This window comes from Vanessa cardui, chromosome 27, assembly GCF_905220365.1.
Source record: "Vanessa cardui chromosome 27, ilVanCard2.1, whole genome shotgun sequence".
NCBI classification, from domain to species: Eukaryota; Metazoa; Arthropoda; class Insecta; order Lepidoptera; family Nymphalidae; genus Vanessa; species Vanessa cardui.
The window spans coordinates 5643148-5665779 of NC_061149.1; the positions used below are offsets into that span (position 1 = coordinate 5643148).

The 22632-nt window shown below is 32.2% G+C and overlaps 4 protein-coding genes across 5 annotated transcripts; all 4 read left to right on the forward strand.

Annotated features, from left to right (window-relative positions):
* Positions 1-85: 85 nt before the first annotated feature.
* On the forward strand, positions 86-5931 carry LOC124541066. Its single transcript, XM_047118882.1, has 7 exons — positions 86-789; positions 887-1331; positions 2245-2387; positions 3561-3691; positions 4268-4355; positions 4684-4892; positions 5791-5931. The coding sequence occupies exons 1-7, from the start codon at positions 574-576 to the stop codon at positions 5909-5911; spliced, it is 1353 nt and encodes a 450-aa protein (XP_046974838.1). The 5' UTR covers positions 86-573; the 3' UTR covers positions 5912-5931.
* A 1438-nt stretch (positions 5932-7369) lies between these two features.
* Positions 7370-8126, forward strand: LOC124541233. Its single transcript, XM_047119113.1, has 3 exons — positions 7370-7774; positions 7846-7909; positions 8050-8126. The coding sequence occupies exons 1-3, from the start codon at positions 7568-7570 to the stop codon at positions 8103-8105; spliced, it is 327 nt and encodes a 108-aa protein (XP_046975069.1). The 5' UTR covers positions 7370-7567; the 3' UTR covers positions 8106-8126.
* A 245-nt stretch (positions 8127-8371) lies between these two features.
* LOC124541235 (NADH dehydrogenase [ubiquinone] 1 alpha subcomplex subunit 8) lies at positions 8372-11404 on the forward strand. The gene is made up of 4 exons (XM_047119115.1): positions 8372-8671; positions 9346-9521; positions 10537-10644; positions 11036-11404. The coding sequence occupies exons 1-4, from the start codon at positions 8543-8545 to the stop codon at positions 11151-11153; spliced, it is 531 nt and encodes a 176-aa protein (XP_046975071.1). The 5' UTR covers positions 8372-8542; the 3' UTR covers positions 11154-11404.
* A 3347-nt stretch (positions 11405-14751) lies between these two features.
* LOC124541236 lies at positions 14752-19148 on the forward strand. 2 transcript variants are annotated; one of them, XM_047119117.1, is made up of 6 exons: positions 14752-15138; positions 15227-15406; positions 15959-16046; positions 17224-17558; positions 17970-18425; positions 18977-19148. In XM_047119117.1, the coding sequence occupies exons 1-6, from the start codon at positions 14855-14857 to the stop codon at positions 19032-19034; spliced, it is 1401 nt and encodes a 466-aa protein (XP_046975073.1). In that variant the 5' UTR covers positions 14752-14854; the 3' UTR covers positions 19035-19148. The 2 variants fall into 2 exon arrangements, with proteins under 2 accessions (XP_046975073.1, XP_046975072.1); XM_047119116.1 differs by having other exon boundaries at positions 14767-15138; positions 15218-15406; positions 18977-19146.
* The last annotated feature ends 3484 nt before the right edge of the window (positions 19149-22632 follow it).

Sequence of the window (22632 nt, forward strand, 5' to 3'; positions counted from 1 at the left end):
TTATGTGTTGCTATTTTCATACATATATATATTAATATTCTGTTGCCACATTCTATAGTTAATATAGTCCGGATTTATCCTACCTTTATCTTATTCGTGTTCTAATTACAGAATAAAATAGTGTTATACTGGATTACGTTTAATCACACTAAACTTAATATTGGCAAAATCCAGACTCCAGGCTGTTACTGAAAATTTCTGAACAGAATGAACTCCATGAAAATTTAGTGATCTCTGGTCAAACTTCAAAATGACTTGAAATGACCGACATATCGTATTATTTCAAATTTATTTCAGATTTCTTTGGAATGTTCAAAATGTACCAATTGGGACTTTAAATTCCGATAAAAATTTGTGTGTCTGCGAAAAGTCTGTAAAAAATTGGAGAAAAACGGAGATTTAAAAATTGTAATAGCACAATTTCTATTCTATCTTAAATTCTTAAATGGCAGTACAGAATGTTTCTGTCACATTGAATAATAAACAATAATCATTCCATTGTTATTTTGATTTCTTCATTTTTGTCTAAATGTAAATGGATCAACAGTTAATTTAAATAAAAATAAATTAAAAATGTCTTTCGACGTGAGTTGGGAAGTGGATAAATACAAGGAAGAACATGAAAGCGAAGAACACTGGCTGTTAAGAAAAGCTTTCATGGAAAGATGGAAAAACGATTATCCCGAAGAGAGATTGGTTTGTTTGGCTCAAGTATTTGCAAACATAGAATTTATGGGATGCAGATACCCTACGGAAGTAATGAAGGAAGTTGCTAGAATGTCTTACGATGTTAGTATAACCTAAATACGTAACTTCTTTTTATATTATTTTAAAGTATTCTAACGTTAAAATAATATTCACAAATACCTATAATTAAAAATTTTAGGTCACACAACAGTATAGGAAGTCAAAAAAAACCAAATTACAAAGAACATTTGTATCAGCATCTGACGCAGCAGAAGATAGAGCAAGAGGTGTGAAACGAGAAGGTGGTGTCATTAAAGATGGTCCAAATAGTAAAAATATGAAAATCCTCTTTGTGCCTCAATCAAAGGATGACGCTGATCCTGTACAGAACACAGAAGAAGTAATAACTAAAAGTATAAATAACGATAATGAAAATACACCTGAATATAATGATAATGATGTACCAACTGTTGATGAAACTAAAACAGATAGAAAACCTGATTATTCAAATGACTATATGAATGAAATGTTAGCATTAAAATGTTTGAATGTTAGTAGATTTTCAGATAGAATGTTCGATACAGAATTTGGTAAAATGGTACTTTTGATAAGGCCATGGGCTAGTAAACTAAGTAATATTCAATGTAAGTTTTTATTTTATACTAGCTGAAACTGCAATTTTACCCATGCGAAATTTACCTTACCTATAGCACACAAACAGTTTACGTTCTCGAAATAAAAAAACAGACAATGTTATCTCAGGATTCAAACTATCTCCCTTCAAAATTTTGTTTTAATTAGTTCAGATGTTTTAATGTCAAGAACTAACTAACATACAGAGTAACTTTCGTATTTATAATTTTAGTATTGGTTAACTATATAAGTAAATAAATTTTAAATATTCTAATTGAATAAGGAGTAAGGATAAAAAACTTAAGATTGATTTTTTCTATACAATGTGATAATAGCTCAGCTGTAAAATATACTTCAAACAACTTTTGATTTATATATCTTTATATACAATTACCTATAGCGAGTACCTTGAAAATAAATAGTCGAGGTATAAAAATGTATACTTAATATGCTGGAAACCATTGCCAGTTTTATGTACTAAAACCTCCATGGAATATAATCTTTTGTGTAAATTTTTATAAGTAGTTTTATCAGTTAGGCAACAAAAGTACAATAAGTATGAAAGTCAGTGAATATAAACTGCACACTGTTTAGACAAAGTTACTCTCGCATTTAAAGTATTAGTATAGTTATTTATTATCTATGCTAAATATTATAAATGTGAAAGTAACTCTGTCTGTCTGTCGCTCTTTCACTAACAAACCTCTGAACTGAATTTGAATTAATTTGGTATTAAGCAAATTTAAAACTTCAAGAAAGGGCATAGGCTACTTTTTTGCCTAACCTAACCTAACCTAACCTAACCTAACACATGACAACTATCCTCTAAAACACTAGTGAAGCCTCAGGCAACAACTCCTTGTTATGTATAATATATATATATATATATATATATATATATACATAATTTTTTTAACATTTCAGCCAGCTGCCAAGCTTGTCACTTGCCGATAATTACAACATATAAGGACAACTGTTTCTCTCTTTTTATAAAAGGGATTCTAGTTGCTCAAGCGACTGGATTGAAACTTGAGGCAAAGAGTGTTGTTGAAACGATGGCATGGAATGTATGTATGTGAATTATATACTATACATTTTATTTTTATTGTTAAAACATAAGGATTTGTACAATCTTGTCTGTTATATGCACTCAACATTTTCTATGAACAATAGGCTATTTGACTGGTTTTTAAAATCCATTTTATATTATTTAGTAGAAGTTAAGGAACCCAGTAAATGTTGTGTTTTAATTTGTAGTACATATTTACGAAAAATATCACATTAAAAATTCCATATTTAAATAGCGCGCAAAAACGCTACTTGAACAATATGGCGCTGCAATGGGGTCGGTGACTTCACTTTTCTGTATTTTAATCTGTGGTACATATAGTAGAAAAGCAAAGTTTACAAGAATGTGACTTCATCATAAGCCCGGCCAATCAGGAGCGTTTTGTATCACATGACAAACATTTAAAAATTAGCATTTTTATTTATGGATTTTTGAATAAATTAAGTATTATTTTCAACTGTCGTTAGTAAATAACCATTTTTACACTCATAATATACACGGATTACAATAATTCACAATTTAATTTTGGCATTGTCAAATAGCCTATTAATGCTTAGTATTGTTGTTTTCTGTGGTCACCAACCTAGACTAGATTGGTGCTGTAAGAAATATTAACCATTCATTGCATCGGTAATGTTGCCGTACTTAGTAAGCTAGAATTTTATGTCAATGGGTCATTGACCCTTTAAATTAATATGCCGTATAACTAAGTGTTGATATTTGAAGGATAGTTTTTTTTTTTTTTTGCTATAAAAATATATGTATTCTAAATTAATGTACCTCCCTGTACATAATTGCATTATGAACCTCATAATCGATATACATAGAGTCGAGATGGCCCAGTGGTTAGAACGCGTGCATCTTAACCGATGATTGCAAGTTCAAAACCAGGCAAGCACCGCTGATGTCATGTGCTTAATTTGTCTTTATAATTAATCTCGTGCTCAGCGGTGAAGGAAAACATCGTGAGGAAACCTGCATGTGACAAATTTAATAGAAATTCTGCCACATGTGTATTCCACCAACCCGCGTTGGAACAGCGTGGTGGAATATGTTCCAAAAACCTTCTCCTCAAAGGGAGAGGAGGCCTTTAGCCCAGCAGTGGGAATTTACAGGCTGTTGTTGTTGTTGTTGTATACATAGATAGTATGTTAAAACTTATTATTTTCAGAGATTACGGGAACAAATGGTAAGCGTTATCATTAAGGAGCTGTGGCTAGCGCAAGGGGACCGAGTGTCGGTCGGCGACGTTAGCAAAGTGACGGAATTTGGGAAACCAGTCGAAACAAGTGTTGCTGTCAAGTAAGTATACATTATTATTTTTGACTAAAACCTTTTTGCTGAAATCTCAAAATACCTCCTTTGTATTGGACTCCAGACTTCTGTTACATATTTCTGGAACATGGGTCGTGGTCATTTTCAATAGTACTATTGGATTAGTGAGTGACTACTCAGATACATCTTTACATAGTATAAAACAAAGTCGCATTTTCTGTCCCTATGTCCCTTTGTATGCTTAAATGTTTAAAACTACGCAACGGATTTTGATGCGTTTTTTTTTAATAGATAGAGTAATTCGAGAGGAAGGTTTTTGTATATAATACATGAACAATATACTAAAAAAACACAGATAATTTTAGAAGTTTGCAATGTGATGTCATGGATAAACAAATTCTGTAGTAAATTTAGTATCAGTATTGCACCTGAGCCAAGTCGGGGTGGGTTGCTAGTTTTAAATATAACATTTCGAGTATTTTTAGTGTTCGATCCCTGTTTTTCGTCGTCAGAAAACTTGGAGCCACTATTCTACTTTGGAAGAAATAACCTCTAAAGCTATTATGCTGTCATGTATATTTATATAATGCATCTTGTTTTCAGGATGATGAAGCTGATGGGTTGGAAGGGTGGAGGGCTGGGGGCGGATTCCCAAGGGATAGAAGAGCCGATCAAACCTCATTTGCAAATGGTATTATCTTTGTCATTTTTCCACTGTAAACAATTCAATACAATTTGTTTGGGAAGAAGTTTTTTTAAGCGACAGTACTGCCAGAAATCATTACGTACCTCTCTTTCTCTTATTTAAATAATTGTATTTAATTAACATGACTTTGTAGTTTTTAAATGTTAAATAAGAGTAACTACTGATTTTCTTGCCGGTTCTTCTCGGTAGAGTCTACTTTCCGAGCTGGTAGCTTCACTTAATTGTAAAATGACGATTCAAAAGTGCTTGTAAAAGCCTACTTGAATGATTTTGATCATGTAAAAATTATCCTTCATTATATATATTATTTCAGGTAAACCGCGCCGGTCTCGGCTGTAACGTGGACATTCGCCAGCTGAGACGTGCCGGTCAGCAGCTGATGACGAGGTTCATAGCCTCGGACGCCATCGACGTGGACCTGGTTTTCAGCAACGAGTTCAGTAAAGAGGAACGTGCTGTCCTTCATCAGACCGCGCAACGGATTGGATTGGCTTCCAAGAGTTATGGGGGTGATGCTGAAAGGTAAATGTTATATTTAAGGAAGCACTTAACATGTATGAGAGTTAAGATGGCCCAGTGGTTAGAACGCGTGCATCTTAACCGATGATTGCGGGTTCAAACCCAGGCAAGCACCGCTGCCACATGTGTATTCCACCAACCCACAACTGGAACAGCGTGGTGGAATATGTTCCAAACCTTCTCCTCAAAGGGAGAGGAGGCCTTTAGCCCAGCAGTGGGAATTTACAGGCTGTTGTTGTTGTTATTGTAACATGTAAGCCTTTTTGCTGGGGTCTGTGAGTCTGTCTGCCTCTTTGATTGTATGTCTGATAAACTTCAAATCCCCTTTAATAGAAGAGGAAATTGTCCTGACTTTTACAAAGAGGAAAGTTTATCAGCATACATATTATTTGTTCCTATAGTAATTAAGGCAGCGTAGTGAGAAAACTTGCTGGTAGAACTGTTCTCTTCTGGGTAGGTACCAACCACTCATATATTCTAGTGCGAAGTATCAATAATTAGTATATTTGTGTTCCGGTTTGAAGAAAGTAAATCATTGTAACAAAAGGCACAAGGGATATGATATCTCCAAATCCAAGGTCGTTGATAAGAAATGGTTGAAATTTCATATGAACCTAATAACTATGAGTATTAGGTACCATTAACTATCAGGAGTCCCATTTGCCCATATGCCATCAAACTCCACCGCCAAATATATTATTTATTGAGATGATAACATCTTATTTCCTAATGTTACTGGATCATTGACAATGTAAGGTGTAATTATTAGTAATGGTGTCCTCTAAACTGGTGCACAGATTGCCTCCATACTATTTTTAAAATTAAATAGATTAGCTATGGTAAAAATAATAAACTAAAAATATATAACCAGTTCTTAAATGAAATATTTTTATTTTCACAGATTTTTAGTTGTGAAGAAGAAATTGGACCCGTTTTCGATCGTTCGAGCTGTGATAGCGAAGGGAGGGAACACCCCGAAATATCAAGTTTTTTTACCGATTTCACTTGGCCAGAAAAGATAATATATTTTAAATATACACTATTTCTTAATTGTGTTTTATTTATTTTATTTTTTACCTAATATTTTAGACCTTTGCCTTCAAATATGTAAATGACATAAGTGATTTTTTTTCCATTCAATTTTTTTTTTGCAGTCGTTACATAAAACTATAATAAACAAAATGGCGATTTTTTTTAATTTTCCTAATTATGGTCTGTGATTATATTGTGAAAATTAAAAATTGTTTTTAGTAACTCTCAATTAGCCAATTTGAGCTTGATGCAATTTTTTTGATAATAACATAGATAATTAAAATATTTTCACGTTTGTGAACAATTAGTTCTCTTGTTTAGTAACTATTGATGAAGTTGGTATTTCTCAAATTTTCAACCAATAATGTTTATGGTCAATTTTCCAGACTTCCATAATTATTGTAAAACCAAGTAGTGTTTCGATGTTTTAATACACAATAGAATATGGTCGGATCTGCTTAAAATGAGAGACTGGTATTTCTACTCAGCCAATATACATATAACATCTATGTGATGTTTATACTTTGTGATTAAGATACAAATAGATAGAAAATTGTGGTTTAAATAGCGAATGATGGCTTTACTTTACATAACGCCTATACGTTTCGTATGACTGTATTTATTTACAATCCCATCAAAAACATAAGTGTAAAATGAGAGCCAAGTACAATAAAAATGTATAGGCCTTGGTTGTTGACTTCAACGACAAAAGAAGTGAGAACTAAATGGGTGCCAAGTAGAATGGCCAGTCCTGAACATATTTATGAGTACTGAAAATATAATTTATTTCCATAACTTGGGTAATATATTGTAGTCTAAAGGCTGACTTGGCTAGTCCTCATATACGAATTATTATTTTCGATGGCTAGTTTAGCTTGCTACCGGCAAGCCAAATTTTCTAAATAATAAAATGAGAACCGACAAGTTACGGAATTAGAACCTCGAAGGCTATAATATAATTCGTATATGAGAATAGCCAAGTCAGCCTTTAGCCAAGTTATGGAGATATGTTTATGAAATATGGAGTACATATGTATTTTGCAAATCTAAATATATGAGCCAAATTTAATACGTTTATGTCAAATAGTTTTTTAGTTATAAGGGGGTTAAAAGTGGCTCCAAATGGTTCGTGTAAAATTACACACGGTGCTGCTCGCCAGTTCTCTTACTAGTAGTTGGCTTGACACGCTACCGCGTCTAGATATTATCGAATAAATGTTGATTTATTAGATAATAAACAGACAAAAATAATGTCATAAAAAATACGGCTTTTCATTTATTTATTTCTTATTCGCATAGTACAATCGACTTACGAAACATTTTATAACCATATCTAGAAAGAATATTTTTAAATAACCATTTCTCTGTTTAAATAAATTTCGTTTAGCAGGCATGGAAAATAGTTGGATGAATATAGTTACGAAGATTTTAATCTCTGCCCACATGTCGACAGATATACATCTTTGATCAATTAGTATTCTTAAAACTACACCATACGGGTTAATGATGCTATCTTATTATGATGAGGGATAGATCGAAACTTTTTAGTATATAAGGTCTATAGATTTGCAAAATAACTATACGCTACTAACTCACAGTGTGAAGCTAACGAATTTTCGCGCCACGATTGGTAATTTTTTTTTAAAATGGTGTCAAAATTGACGTTTACCCTAGCTGCACTCTGCCTAGTTTACGTTTTAGTTGAAAGTTCTTTTATAAAGCCTAACAACGTACCGAGGGTAGGAAGAAGCAATGAAGCTGATGGTCCATTTGATCAAAGTATGATGGGATACGTTATTAAAACTATTCCCAGTAAAAATATTCCACGAATGGGTCGTAGAAATTATGATTCGGTAAGATATTATGTGAAACTCTTTTAAAATATGAATTAGTATATATTTTTTTTAAATTGTTTCTTTTTTAGGCAAATCGTTTTGATATTCCGAAATTATATCAAGTTCCATCCGAAAACTCAGAATTTTATGAAGGTAAATATTAAATATTTGATAAACATGAAACAGAAGAAACAGATTTTTCTGTTTCGTGTGGATAAGTATAAAATATTGTTACACTTATCAATGAATGGAAGTGTTCTTATTTTAATATTGTATTAATTAATAACTTTCAGATGAAAATATTTCTAAACTGACAGCTGAGCAAGAAGATTATTATGGAAATCATTGAAAAATTTCAACACAATCCGGGCAGGAAAACGATGGAATGATATATTTGTTTTTTTTTTTCTAGTCACTGTTAACTATATAAACTTTGAGAATAAATAATGCATGCAACTTTGCTTCTTTTATTTCATAATTAATAAATTCAATAATAAGTTCATATTTCTTTAGACATTATAATTGCATAAAACGGAATATTTGCTAAAAAGTCAATGTCAACTTAGTTGTATTACCTGGCCATATTCGAAAGTCGCAAAATTTGCCTTTGTCTCTTTCTATTTCTATAGCTGTTGTTTGCAACTGTCTCTCTTTATCAATATTTACATACGTACCATTTTTACTTTCCTTACAATCTCTATTTTCTTCCATGGTTTCGTGGAAGAAATTTTAATAGTTTAATATATTTAAAAAGATAAATTCGTAGTGTAATTGATAAAGGACAAAATGGTGTTGACGAACGATGTTGTTTTGCCGGAAGAGTCGGAACTGACCGTGGAGGAAGTTAATTTATCAACGGCTACTTTGAGAGCTGGCTCGTTCCATTTGGGAAAATATTGTGAAAAAGCGAATAATGTAAGTGAAACTGCTGTTTTATAATTAATTATTAAATGTCTTTGCTTCACGAACTTGCGGTTACAGTATATTTAATATTTAATTGATTGCATAATCAGATCCAAAGTAGGTTATGTTTTGATATCAATAATGATTGCTAACGAAATAATAGCTTTTAAAAATAAAAAACAACTTATTTTAATTTAATTTGTCTTTCTTTTCGTAATTTGTATAATTTTAATATTAAAATTACAGGCACTACCTTGTATTAAACTATTTCATATACAACAATATATTTTTTTTAAATTATAGTTTATTATGAACCAAATGATCAATTTCAAACAAAATCAAGTATTAAACTATTTTTATAATTCTAGCTTCCTCTCACTGTGTCGCACTAGAAGAATATAAACCTACAGAAAACATTTTTACCATGTATAAATTTTGCATTGGTTAGCATTTTTATTTCTGTCTACTTCAACAATCACTATTATATTTCGGGCAAATCTTAAAATTGATTATATATATTTAATCGACTAAATATTGAAAAATTACACATATAAACCTACCTTACTACATCCATTAGTGAAAAGAGTTTAAAAATTTATTTAGTAGTTGTTGAGATTGTAGATCAGATATGATGGATTTTTATATGTGATGAGTGAGTACTATGATATCTAAAACATTTCTTTTAGGAATTTATGCTCTGCCGTATCGAAGAACAAGATCCCCGTAAGTGTATCAATGAAGGTAAAGTCGTCACAGCTTGTACGTTGGATTTCTTCCGGAAGGTGAAAAAGGCTTGTGTAGCTGAATTTAATCAATATGCTAATTGCCTTGACAAGAGCTCTGGAGACTTTGGCTTACAACAGTGAGTATATAAATATATTTTTTAAGTTTGAGCAGACAACTGAAACAAAGTAGTTTTAAATTAAATCATAGATCAGAATATTCTGTATTCAAGTAGTGTTAAATGAAATTTATAGTTACATCTGGTTTGGAAAGTAGGCACTACTGAAAAGAACCAGTAAGAAATTGTGTATTTCAATTTACTAATGTAATGAGAATGTAAATTCTTGTCTTAAACATCTATGGATCACTTTCAAAATTACATTAAAAAACTTTGTTATTGCTTAGTAGATTACAATGAAATTTTATTAGTAAGATTCTGTAAAAAATTTGGCTAAATTTAATTTATAGATAGATAGATAGATAGAATATACTTTATTGTACACCACAAACAATAAACTTTACATGGAACAAAAAAATAATAAATTAAAATGTACAAAAAGGCGGTCTTATCGCTAAGTAGCGATTTCTGCCAGACAACCTTTGATTTAGGGAAATTGTGCAGCGAAAAGGTAGGTGGTGCCTTATATATACAATAATACATATATAAATAAACATACATACATATATACATAAATATATATACTAATAAAATAAATGAACAATTACACATATAAATATAAATGAATATATTAAATATATAATATATAAGTCGTCTCAAATTTAATTATGTAAACACAAAAATTTAAATAAGTCACAGTAAGTAAAAAAAAAGGAGAAACAAAATAAAATTAACAAACAAAACATAAAAACTATACAAGACCATATAGTGACTAAGTTTCCATAGCCAGATAGTGCTCTTTTACCAACCTCTTAAAAGACAATAGCGTTTGCGCTTGCTTAATGTTAATGGGCAAAGCATTCCACAGTTGGATAGCCTGTACGGTAAAGGACATTTTGAAAAATTTTGTGTTATGCACAAATTTAATTTATTACATTTTATACTTATCAGTGCTAAATCCAAGTTTAAATTTAACACTATAAATTCCTTTGCTATCCTGTGTTTTTTATTAATAAAAAAAAAAAACAATTTACAGCTGCCGTAAGACTCAGGGTGTATTTGATAAATGTATGCTTGAAAATTTAAATCTGGAACGTCCTCCATTCGGCTACTTCTGTGAGGCGAGAGTTCACGACACTAAAAGGTAAGGTTTATTATTTTCACAAATGATATTCATATGTTTTTTTTTAAATATAGATAGAAAAAGTATTGCATCCTATAGTTAGCTCAGTATTTGCAATGTGAGAAATGTTTTATAGGTGAATATTCAGAGGGGAATTTGCTAAAAAATGGCTCAATGGACATTCTTCACAAGTCTCAAATTATGATGATATTATTTTTGGTTAATATTTGTGTTATTTTATCATAATTTGATTAATTAATTTTGTGTTGGTGTACATGTGGGTAGTGGACATAATTACCTTACCAATTGATTTTTTTTTTATATTCTATATTTGAATATAAAATGAGGCTATAGAACAGATTTGTCTTTGTATGAAAAAAATACACATCTCTTAATGTAAATGTTTTTGCAGACCTAAACCAGCAGTTGAAGAAAAGGCAGTCTATCCAGACGCAACCCCAACTCTGCCTGAAGACGCTGAGAGGAAACCCGCGCGCTTCGGTTCCCGTCTGTACTGGATGACCGAATAATTGCAGCATTTTAGTCACGCCAGTGAGACAGCATACTAGAAAAAGCGAAGTTTTTCGCTCTATTACAAAAAAAAAAGTAAAATAACATCCAAAAAGTTTTTAAGTTCTTTTATTTTTCTTGTTTCAAATCATATAATCAAGAAATAAAAGATTTTTTTAAGGTATTTAAATGTTTCATACATCTGCTGTTTTACTTTTTATTCGTGTTAGCAATTTAAATAATTTGTAGTGTAATAAAATGTTGGCAATATGTTTATTTTTTTATTTAATTTCGTATAATTAGAGTTGTGAAAAAATTTCCTTAGTTTTTACTTACATACCAAATATATTATACAAACATAATAATCGAATTTATCGTTAGATCTGATGTTGCCATCGTTAGACATAAAAAAGCCCATGTCGTTTCTTTTTGAGTCGAGATGGCCCAGTGGTTAGAACGTACATCTTAACCGATGGTTGCGGGTTCAAACCCAGGCAAGCACCGCTGATTCATGTGCTTAATTTGTCTTTATAATTCATCTCGTGCTCGGCGGTGAAGGAAAACATCGTGAGGAAACCTGCATGTGATAAATTTCATAGAAATTCTGCCACATGTGTATTCCACATGTTCCAAACCTTCTCCTCTAAGGGAGAGCCATTTAACCCAGCAGTGGGAATTTACAGGCTGTTGTTGTTTGTTGTTTCTTTTAATTCAAACTCGATTCATAACAAATTTCATAAAATTCGGCTCACTTTCACGTCCATAACAACAGCAGTAAAAGAGCAACAGACAACGAGTGTGAGTTGTTACATTTATAATTTTAGTATAGTTGCGTTTTAGTAATCTGTCGCAGGAGGGGATGCTAGCAGGGCTGTAGGTATTCTCCCTATCCCCATTCCCCGGGTACCATTCCCATCATGTGAATTTGCTGCGTTCCTGATATATTGGCAAACATGAATCTTATAATTGTAACCGCAAGTCACGTTGTTCATTGATAAATTTCAAAATTCAGTGAACTTCGGGCTACGGGATGTGCATCAAGTCCTTCGTGCTTTCGGTTTCTTAAAAAACACACTAATCATTCTAGAGATAGGGAAAGTCTACTATTTACAAGCTTTTATCGTTAATTTTTATTTGAAGATCATTAATCATTACAAATATGTCTATGAATAAGAACCGGGTGTGCTGTAACCACTGATAATGATGCTACAGCACCGCTGTACAAAATAATATCAGCGTCATGTCTAGCAGATACAATATTTTTTGGTAGTTTAACGATAAGTCCGTTGCTACGTTTTAAAGATTGTATCAAGCGAGATCTCACTTCCTTTGGTATCGAGCATAGGGAATGGGAGAAACTCGCGGAAGACAGGGATCGATGGAAGCTTCGGATTGCACAAGGGGTCCAGCTACACGAAACAGTGTGGTTTGAAAAACTCGCCACCAAAAGAGCCAAACAGCCGGACAGCGATAACATGCCAGCAGGCGCATCCGTCGCGTTATACGCCTGTTCCAGATGCGGCCGGTCTTGCCGTTCCAGAATCGGTCTGCATAGCCACCAACCAAATTGTCCATAATAATCAAACACTGTCTTAAATCATCTGTAATATATGAAAAGGCCAATGATGATGATGCTTAGTTTTCACAGCGTTCAGCTATTTCTTATTCTTTGTTATTATGCTGAATTTGGTCTCCAGACTCTATCATCAAACAATAAGTATACTGATTAGTAGATAGGTTTTCTAGATACGTGTATCCAAACAGATCCTCAAGATTTCCTTAAAGAATATCTTTCGCTTGATTATCTGAATCAATTTGCTTAAATTAATTAACTTGCTTCTTACCAAATATTGCTTATACTTTAACGTATTTACAGCAAAGTTTTGAAGAATTAATAGTACTCGGAACAGTAAGTAAATATTTAGCTGTAGAGAGTCATCTCGATAGTACCACTTTTCATGTCGGTTTGCCAGCTCAAGAGACCAGGAACCGATTGATACAGCATAAGATATCCCATAAAGATATGTTTGACCTAGACTTAGTTGATCTACATCATTCGACAACTCAGGCAAATTACAAATCACCAATTAATTTATTTACGAAACTGACATTTTATAATTTGGGGCGTAGGTAACGTATTGTTCGAAATAGAATTTTTGTAATAATGTCATTGGTTTTTGGTTAAAATTTGAATCGAAGTTTTGGCTAAAATATCGTGGATATTTTCAGCAACAATTGTATTCTTATCTAAATCGGATAGAACTTTTCTATTTTTATATTATTTTCAAGTCGTTTTAGGTGTACGAAATAAATAACGCGCCTTGGAGTTAATTGTTGTCTATCGTTTTATGTTGTTGAAGTTCTTTAATTTTATGAATGAGTGTTCATTCTGTTTTATTTTAAAGATTTTGCTAGACATTTCAGATTTACACATTTGATTGTATAAAATTGACACAAAACAGACTCTGTTAGCTCTCACTCAATATACTCTTGTATGACCTTCAAATAAAAATTAACGATAAAAGCTTGTAAATAGTAGACTTTCCCTATCTCTAGAATGAAGAAGATGGTCACAGAGGTCTCAAAAACTGTGTCTGACGCGACTTATAGATTTCAGCAACAATTGTATTCTTATCTAAATCGGATAGAACTTTTCTATTTTTATATTATTTTCAAGTCGTTTTAGGTGTACGAAATAAATAACGCGCCTTGGAGTTAATTGTTGTCTATCGTTTTATGTTGTTGAAGTTCTTTAATTTTATGAATGAGTGTTCATTCTGTTTTATTTTAAAGATTTTGCTAGACATTTCAGATTTACACATTTGATTGTATAAAATTGACACAAAACAGACTCTGTTAGCTCTCACTCAATATACTCTTGTATGACCTTCAAATAAAAATTAACGATAAAAGCTTGTAAATAGTAGACTTTCCCTATCTCTAGAATGAAGAAGATGGTCACAGAGGTCTCAAAAACTGTGTCTGACGCGACTTATAGATTTCAGTTTTTGAAAGCAATTTGAAAGTGGCTTTATTAAAAGTTTAAGGGTATAACAAGTAAAAAACGGAAATTACAAAACAAAACATTTTTTTTAAATGTTTTTTTTTTTTTTTAATTAGGCAATTTACGGACGGGATTCTAATATGCAGATCAAAATAAATAATTGGTTAAATTAAACAATAATAATCGTAAGAATAAAATTGCAGAAATAAAATTTGTTATAACCAATTAATATATTTTTTTTTGAGATATAAAGTTTGATTATAAAAGCACTAAGATATTTCAGATTTATTGATTCTGTAAATTGTGTCATGACCTGAATTGAAATACTAAACGCAGTGCTTTGAATTTCGATTCTCTTTGGTACCTACTTCTTGATAAAGGATAATTCTGTCAAAATAGTCAGATTGTTGTCATTGATGTTTATATTATTAAATAACAAATTGAACATTTGGTGTTTTCTTATGTATTTCTTCGTATTCTTATGTACTTCTTCTAAGAGACATTTCTGTTTGTCCTCGGATAAAAAGTGAAAATTTATTTTGTTTAACAAATAAATAAGATTAAATTTAAAAGCATCAAATTCAGTTATTGTATATATTTATTTGTCTGACCTTAGAGTACAAAATCTTGAGGACATCAATTTATAATAAGTACGAACTTAAAAAAATCAGTGCTTTTGCTTTTTTTTTAAATTAATCTTTAGTCATTTTCAACACAATGCCGAAACATCGTAAAAATCAAAAGTGGAAATCACGTAATCAAATAGATGGCTTTCAAATACGCTATTATGACCCTGAACCATTCAACTATGGTCAGAATTTTGATTACTCCCAATATTATAATGATCCAATCCCACTGTCATCTTGCGTGGTCAAAGAAAGTCAAGGTAATAAAAATGTCGCAGTAAATATTACGCCGGAAGACAACAATGAAATAAGGACGATAAAAAGGGAAGATCTGTATAGAAATCCAGAAGTACAATCATATATACATCATAATAAGTACTTATTAAACAAATATTAGTATGTTGATTATTATTTTCGTTAAAAATAAAAAATTAACTGGTTAATAAATTTTCAGATTTCTCAGTTATAAATTGAGTAATTTAAAAAATGATATGAAGTATTGGAGAAAAGAAGAAATGCAACTCCCTTCAGAAGTGCTGGAGAAAGGAAAGTCAAGAAAAAAGAATGATAAAAGGAAGAATGAATTTGAAAAGAAATTAAATAAAATGCTCGCGAAACCAGCCGAAATAAGCAAGGGTAAAAGGTATGAATATAATTATTATTATTTTATTTTATATATTATGCAGATGTTAAAAAGTTAAAATATATATATCACATTGCTAAAGTAATAAAGGAACTCTGAAAGGCACACTTACCATCATTAAATGTATATTTTTGGATATGTATAGTATGTTATTTTTATATGTAGTTCAACTGAATTATTGTTCAGTAGAATCAACTTTCAAAAGCGATGATAACTTTAGTGATGATAATTCAACACTATAACTAATGATTCAAAAGTGATTTTATCAACTTGAATAACAAATACTTTGATTTGAACAAGATAAATGTGAATCTTAATCAAATATTGCATATAAATAGACAACCACTTTACTTGTGCTTGGCAATTAATACAGAATATTCTTGACTGTCCAAAACTGAAATATTCCTAAATAACAGAAACATTTATCCACCAACTCATATTGGAGCAGTGAAGTGAAAGCTCCAAGCCTTTTCCTCTTAAAGGAAGATTTGAACCCACCAATTAGAAATATACAGATTGTTATGTTTATTTTCATCTTATATCCTTTGTCAGTATGTTGGAGAAAATGGGATGGAAAGGTGGAGGCCTCGGTAAAGATGGAGCAGGAATGTTGGAACCAATAATACCAAAGGCAACCTATGTGAGTTTTTACTTTCTTAATAATATTATGTATATTTGCATACAATATTTAGATGAGATAGTTATTTATTTTGACTAATTATACAAATAGCTAGTGTATGTAGAAATCAAGGGTGAAATGCTGATAAAATGATTAGCAATAACTGAATTAATTTATTTTCTGAAACAATATCTGAAATAAGTTTAAAATATACAAATAAATAGACAAGTTCATAATTTCATAATCATTATAGATGTTAAATTTCATATTTGGTTATGTAGATGGACATCTATAATGATGATGTTTTTCTAACCGACTAATCTCAAGGGAGATCAGATAACACAGGACATATTAAAGTGCACAAGTGAACGGGGAAACACAGGTGCACTTACTACCATGTTGATCCGATGGGAGGGCAAACCCGACACGATCGGAGTTCAGATGCAATATCAATGGATTTACATGTTATTATTTTTCTTTTTTATGTATGCCGTGTCTTAATAAAACATTTCGTTACTTTTGAGGCAAGTGTGTAAACTACGTACACACTTCAAACTTCTAAACTTGGGACTGTTACGAATAATTTTCCGTCAGAAATAAGAATTAATAACAAATGCTAACATATATACAAATATGAACTAAAACTAGTTACTATATAAACCTTGACCGCGTACAATGGTGGCAAGAATGCTAGCAGAATTTCCCCGTCGAATCGCAATTCCGATCCTCTGGGTAAAAAACGAACCAGCCCTCCTGTCACCAGTGGAAAAATTGTCCATATTGTTGCATCGGCCTTACCTGGGTTTTGCCCCCATAACTTCACTCTAGCTTTAAATCTAGATAACGAGTTATTACTTGGTGGTAGGGCTTTGTGCAAGCCCGTCTGGGTAGGTACCACCCACTCATCAGTTATTCTACCGCCAAATAACAGTACTCAATATTGTTGTGTTCCGGTTTTAAGGGTGAGTGAGCCAGTGTAACTACAGGCACAAGGGACATAACATCTTAGTTCCCAAGATTGGTGGCCCATTGACGATGTAAGGTAATATATCTTACAGTGTCATTGTCTATGGGTGATGGTGACCACTTTCCATCAGGTGGCCCATATGCTCGACCGCCAACCTATAACATAAAAAAAAAAAAAATATTACCGATCAAAAGCAATAAGATAAGGAACTCATTTGAAAATAATTCCCAGGCGACAAAATCATTTGGCCTCGGTCACGTTACGGTACCAGAACAGGTTGAAGAACGAGATGACGATTTGGAATTCAATAACTATTTCCGAACGAATGTACTCCTACACATATTGGAATTTATTAAGAACGATCTAGAAGTTGATCTATTATTCGACGTCGCGTTATGGAGGTGTGAAAGGAAACGAGTGCATAATATCGTTCAGGAATTACGAAAGTGTGAAGATGTGGAGGAATTGGCGTATGATAACCCCATCGATACGGCAATAGCCGGCGATATTATAAGGCATAATATGTATCTGTTGGTCACTAAGAGCGCCGGGAAGGCACCCAATCGGTGAGCTGATTTATTTTTGTTAGTATGATACATTTGTGAAGTCTATCTACCAGTTTGGGATAAGGTAGAGGAATTTGACCGAATAATCTAAGTTAGATAAGTTTAAATAGTAGAACCGCCAAGGTACTCAGTAGATACTCTTTCAAATATTTAAAATAAGTTATGTTAGCTGAACACAATTACATATGTATATAATATGTCCTGCTTGGAAGTCAACAAGTATTGGCACTAAGATGAAGACCATAGATTATCTAGATCTCGACCAATTATGTCAATTCATTTCAAGGTCAAATTTGTTTATATACATGTTCTTACTTTTCTCCTGTCCTCGGAAACGTCTTAACATTCATTACTTTGTATAATATAATTAATAACAATACTTAGATTTTAATATATTGTATTTTATTTCAGACAATTATGTGTATTTAAAGATGCGCCTGCGCATATTTACCTCATAGTACCGGACGATCTGAAAGACGTGATAGTCGATGAGAAAAGCAAAAAGAAATACGTTAAAGTACCAAAAAAGGAATCTGACATCGAACAATTCACAAAGCAAGTGAAAGCCCTCGAAGTTAAAAACGACGAAATAATATCAAATGAACAAACAAAATCTGAAACAGATACCCCGAGATGCATACTCCGTAAATTGGTGGATTATTTCAAGGAATTCGCGGAAAACACGAATTATACAGAATATAGGTTATTAGGGCCGTTCGATAACGAGGAAGTTGATGCTATAAGGTTATTTTTCGAAATATGTTTAAAGAAAGAGACGGCACGATGTGAAGAAAGAGAGGAGTTATTGGAGGCGCTGAACAATGCTCTCTTGGAGTTTGAAGTTAAAGAAGATCGGGATCGACTTGTGTGAGTAGTACTTGTTATTTATGTGTGGTACAGTAACAGCCTGTTAATATCCCACTGCTGGGCTAAGACCTCCTCACCCACTAAGGAGAGGGTTTGGATCATATTCCACCACTCTGTTCCAATGCGATTGGTGAAATGCACATGTGGCAATGAAATTAGACACATGCAGGTTTCCTCACAATGTTTTCCTTTACCGCCGAGCATGAGATGAATTGACACAATTTAAACACATGAATATTTAGTGGTCCTGTAATTCTAATCACTGGGACATCTCAGCTCTTGTAAGTGTGGTTTGCCATGGGGATATATTTCTGCAGTGCCAATTTGTAAGGGCGATAATGGCCACTGTTACAAGATATTAGCAAGTAAAATGTGGTGGTGCAGTCAATTTGCGTCTCAATAATGGTTCCCTTTTAATGGCGATAAGAACTTATACATATGTGCTCATAATTGAGAGGTAATCTACTTAATAAGAGAAGCAAAGAAAAGAGACTTCAGCTTATTTAGCCCAGGTTATGGTATTAAAAATTTAATGTTTTTTTTTTTTCCAGAATATTCAAGCACGAAAGGACTCATCAATTACAGCCACAAGAAGTGATGTTTGTTTAAAAATTTAATTTAAAGTTACTATTAGTATTAAATATTAATTTATACTGATCTGGTAAAGAAAATACAAACAGTGTCTGCCAAGAGGATCTGGGCTACTATATATGCTACGATCTAAAAGTGGTGATCTATATATTTATAGAAATAAACCATCATCAACAAAACCATCGTCATCATCATCATCATTATCAACATAATCATTATCATAATCCTCATCATCATCACCATCGTCATCATCATCAAATCAAAATCAAAATAAATTTTATTCAAGTAGGCTTTTATAAGCACTTTTGAATCGTCATTTTACAATTAAGTGAAGCTACCACCGGTTCGGAAAGTAGATAGAAGAACCGGCAAGAAACTCAGTAGTTACTCTTTTTTAACATTTAAAAAATACAAACCGCGCTTATTTATCATCTATAAAATCTTGTATCGAATAATATGCTTTTTCTACCAATGTATTTTTTACAAACGATTTGAATTTACTAAACGGCAAAGTTAAAAATGTCTACGGAATTTTATTACAGAAACCTTGCTCCAAGAAGGATTTATTGACTTTGCCGAGTCGGAAACTTACTCCTAGTGCACATACAATGATTTTATCAAAGTGATCAATGTTACTGTGAATATACATAATATTGTTGTAAATATATTGCGGCAACAGTGAGTATTCCCACTTTGTTAAAAACATCCCGAAGAGAGATTATAAATAAACCGGATTGCTCTCTTTTGTATAATAAAGACAGATTCAATATCTGATCATCATCATCAACAACATCATTATCAACATAATCATCATCATAATCCTCATCAACAACATTATTATCAACATAATCCTCATCATCATCACCATCCTCATCATCATCATAATCACCATCATTATCAACATAATCATCATCATAATCCCCGTCATCATCATCAACAACACCATCGACAGACACTACAATACTATCCCTTCTACAGTCTATTTCAATTCAAGAAGGAAAGAAGTTAAACCCAGATGTGTAATACTAACAGTTCTTGATTAATATATATTTATACATAACACAACACTGCACTTAAGTACTGAAATCCGTCAAATGTTGTCTAAAAGGTTTTTGTCTTCTTGTAATTAAAAAATGTAAAAGTCTTGTATGTAAAAATGTAGTTAAAATAGTCTATAGGAATTAAGCTGACACATTAATTAGATAAAAAAACACATCATATAATGTAAATAAGTTATGTATATTTATGAACTTAATTTTATATAATTTATTTGTAAATAACAGCAATGTTAACAGCTGTTTGAAAATATTTTACTTGTAGTTGGGGGTGTCTGTTGGGGGGAGCTGTTCTACTACTATATTGGAGAGTTTGCTGCCTTCCAATAAATCTGCCCCCTATATCAGTATATATATACAGTGTAAACTCTTTATAACGTATACACTCTTTATAGCGATACAGCCATTCTCTATTACGAAGAAATGTGTTCATAATTTTAGACAGTAACTATTTACTATCACCCAATCATATCTAATCATCGAAGCATAGAGCGAGAATTTTCGCTGCTAAAACTATCAGTATCTTTTTAATTAAGATGATCAAGTGGACGAAACCGAATCACCACCAATTGTTACTAAGTTTGTAGAATTTTTTTGTTGTTTAATCAAGACGATTCCACCACATACATTAGATATGAATAGAATACATAAAATAATACATAAAAAGTACTGGCATAGCACAAAACGTCACACAAAGTTAGCGGACTATATGTGTAACAATAATTTATAAGTAATTTTTTCTATTTGGATTTCGATTCGATTTTGTTTTATTTTGGACTCTATAACGACAAAAAATGCTCAGTCCCTTGAGTTTCGTTATAACGAGTTTACACTCTATATATATATGACTTATAGGAATATTATATTTGTATATGTCACAAACATATTTAGATTACAATCTATCTCGTGAGATTGTAAACTGTCTCAATAATGTGAACCGTGAAATGAATGCAATTTAATGCACTATTTTTCGCTATATTGTAACGATGTTGGTAATCTCACGGTTACATAAATTTCATTGTGAAGACATTAAATTCTGATTACACTTCACATACAACGACAGCCTGTAAATTCCCACTGTTGGGCTAAAGGCCTCCTCTCCCTTTGAGGAGAAGGTTTGGAAAATATTCCACCACGCTGTTCTAATGCGGGTTGGTGGAATACACATGTGACAGAATTTCTATGAAATTTGTCACATGCAGGTTTCCTCACGATGTTTTCCTTCACCGCTGAGCACGAGATGAATTATAAAGACAAATTAAGCACATGAATCAGCGGTGCTTGCCTGGATTTGAACCCGCAATCATCGGTTAAGAGGTACGCGTTCTAACCACTGGGCCATCTCGACACTACACATAATCAGTCCGCAAAATGCGAGCGAAGAAGACAATATATATACATATTATAGATTATAAATGTGAAATCCATGTAAATAAATAGATGAAATATTTATTAAGAATTTTTTTTTAAGGTCATTTTACCATTAAATATCTTAAATACTTAGTAGTGTTGTGTACTAGTGAGCGAGTGCAACTGCAGGCACAAGGAACATAACTTCGTTTCCAAGGTTGGTGGCGCGTTTGTGATATGAGGAATCATTAAAATTCCTCACAGTACTAATATTTGTCTATCAGCCAGCACTTGGAATATATATTTAAAAAAAAAATTTGAGTCTATCTGAACTATTTATGAAGTCTTAATTTTGATCATGTTTGTGGTTATATATATGGGAGAAAAAAAAACTTACAGGAATAAAATATGTTAAAATGTCGAAGTAAGGAGTTGTATCAATCGATACACTTTCTATCCATTTAGTACGCAACCCGCAGCACGTCCAAAACTAGTATGAATAAATTTTGAACCATGTTACATATATAAAACCCACTTAATTTCAAACTTTATTTCAAGGCGGTAAGACTTATTTTGGCGTGTCGATGAGTTGCTACATTATAGCCTTACGACATTACATTACATTACCTCTCTCGACTTCAGGTATAAATTACATTCATTGTTAGCCGCGCCACCTTCTGCCTTTACGACCACGCTGCTCCGATGCGTTTTGGTGGATTCCCATGTGGCAAAATTTCTTTGATATGAGACACATGCAGGTTTCCTCACTAATAAAATTCAGTGGTGCTTGCCTGGGTTTGATACCACATCCATCTACAAAAATGATTTCCAGCGAAGATCTGCTGATGTTTAGTATAAAATAGAAAACGCCAAAATGTAATTTAATATAAAATGTATAAAAAGGCACGGGCATCTGCGAGCCTGTGGATGTAGTACATTAAATAGAATAAAAAAAACCACAGTCATCTGTTACAATGTGCATGTTATAACTACTAAGCCATCTCAGGTAAATGATTATTATTATTACATTACAGGCGAGTCTTCAACAAGTCAGTCTGTCTGTCAGTGAGGCAGTTCTGTAACGCAATACTCTAATTTGTATCTGCTTCTGTATTATAAGGAAATAATGACACATCAATAGTTTCTAAAGTTTATTGTTTTGACGTTCATTGTAAATTGAATCTTATTCTCTAATACATAAGATACATTTT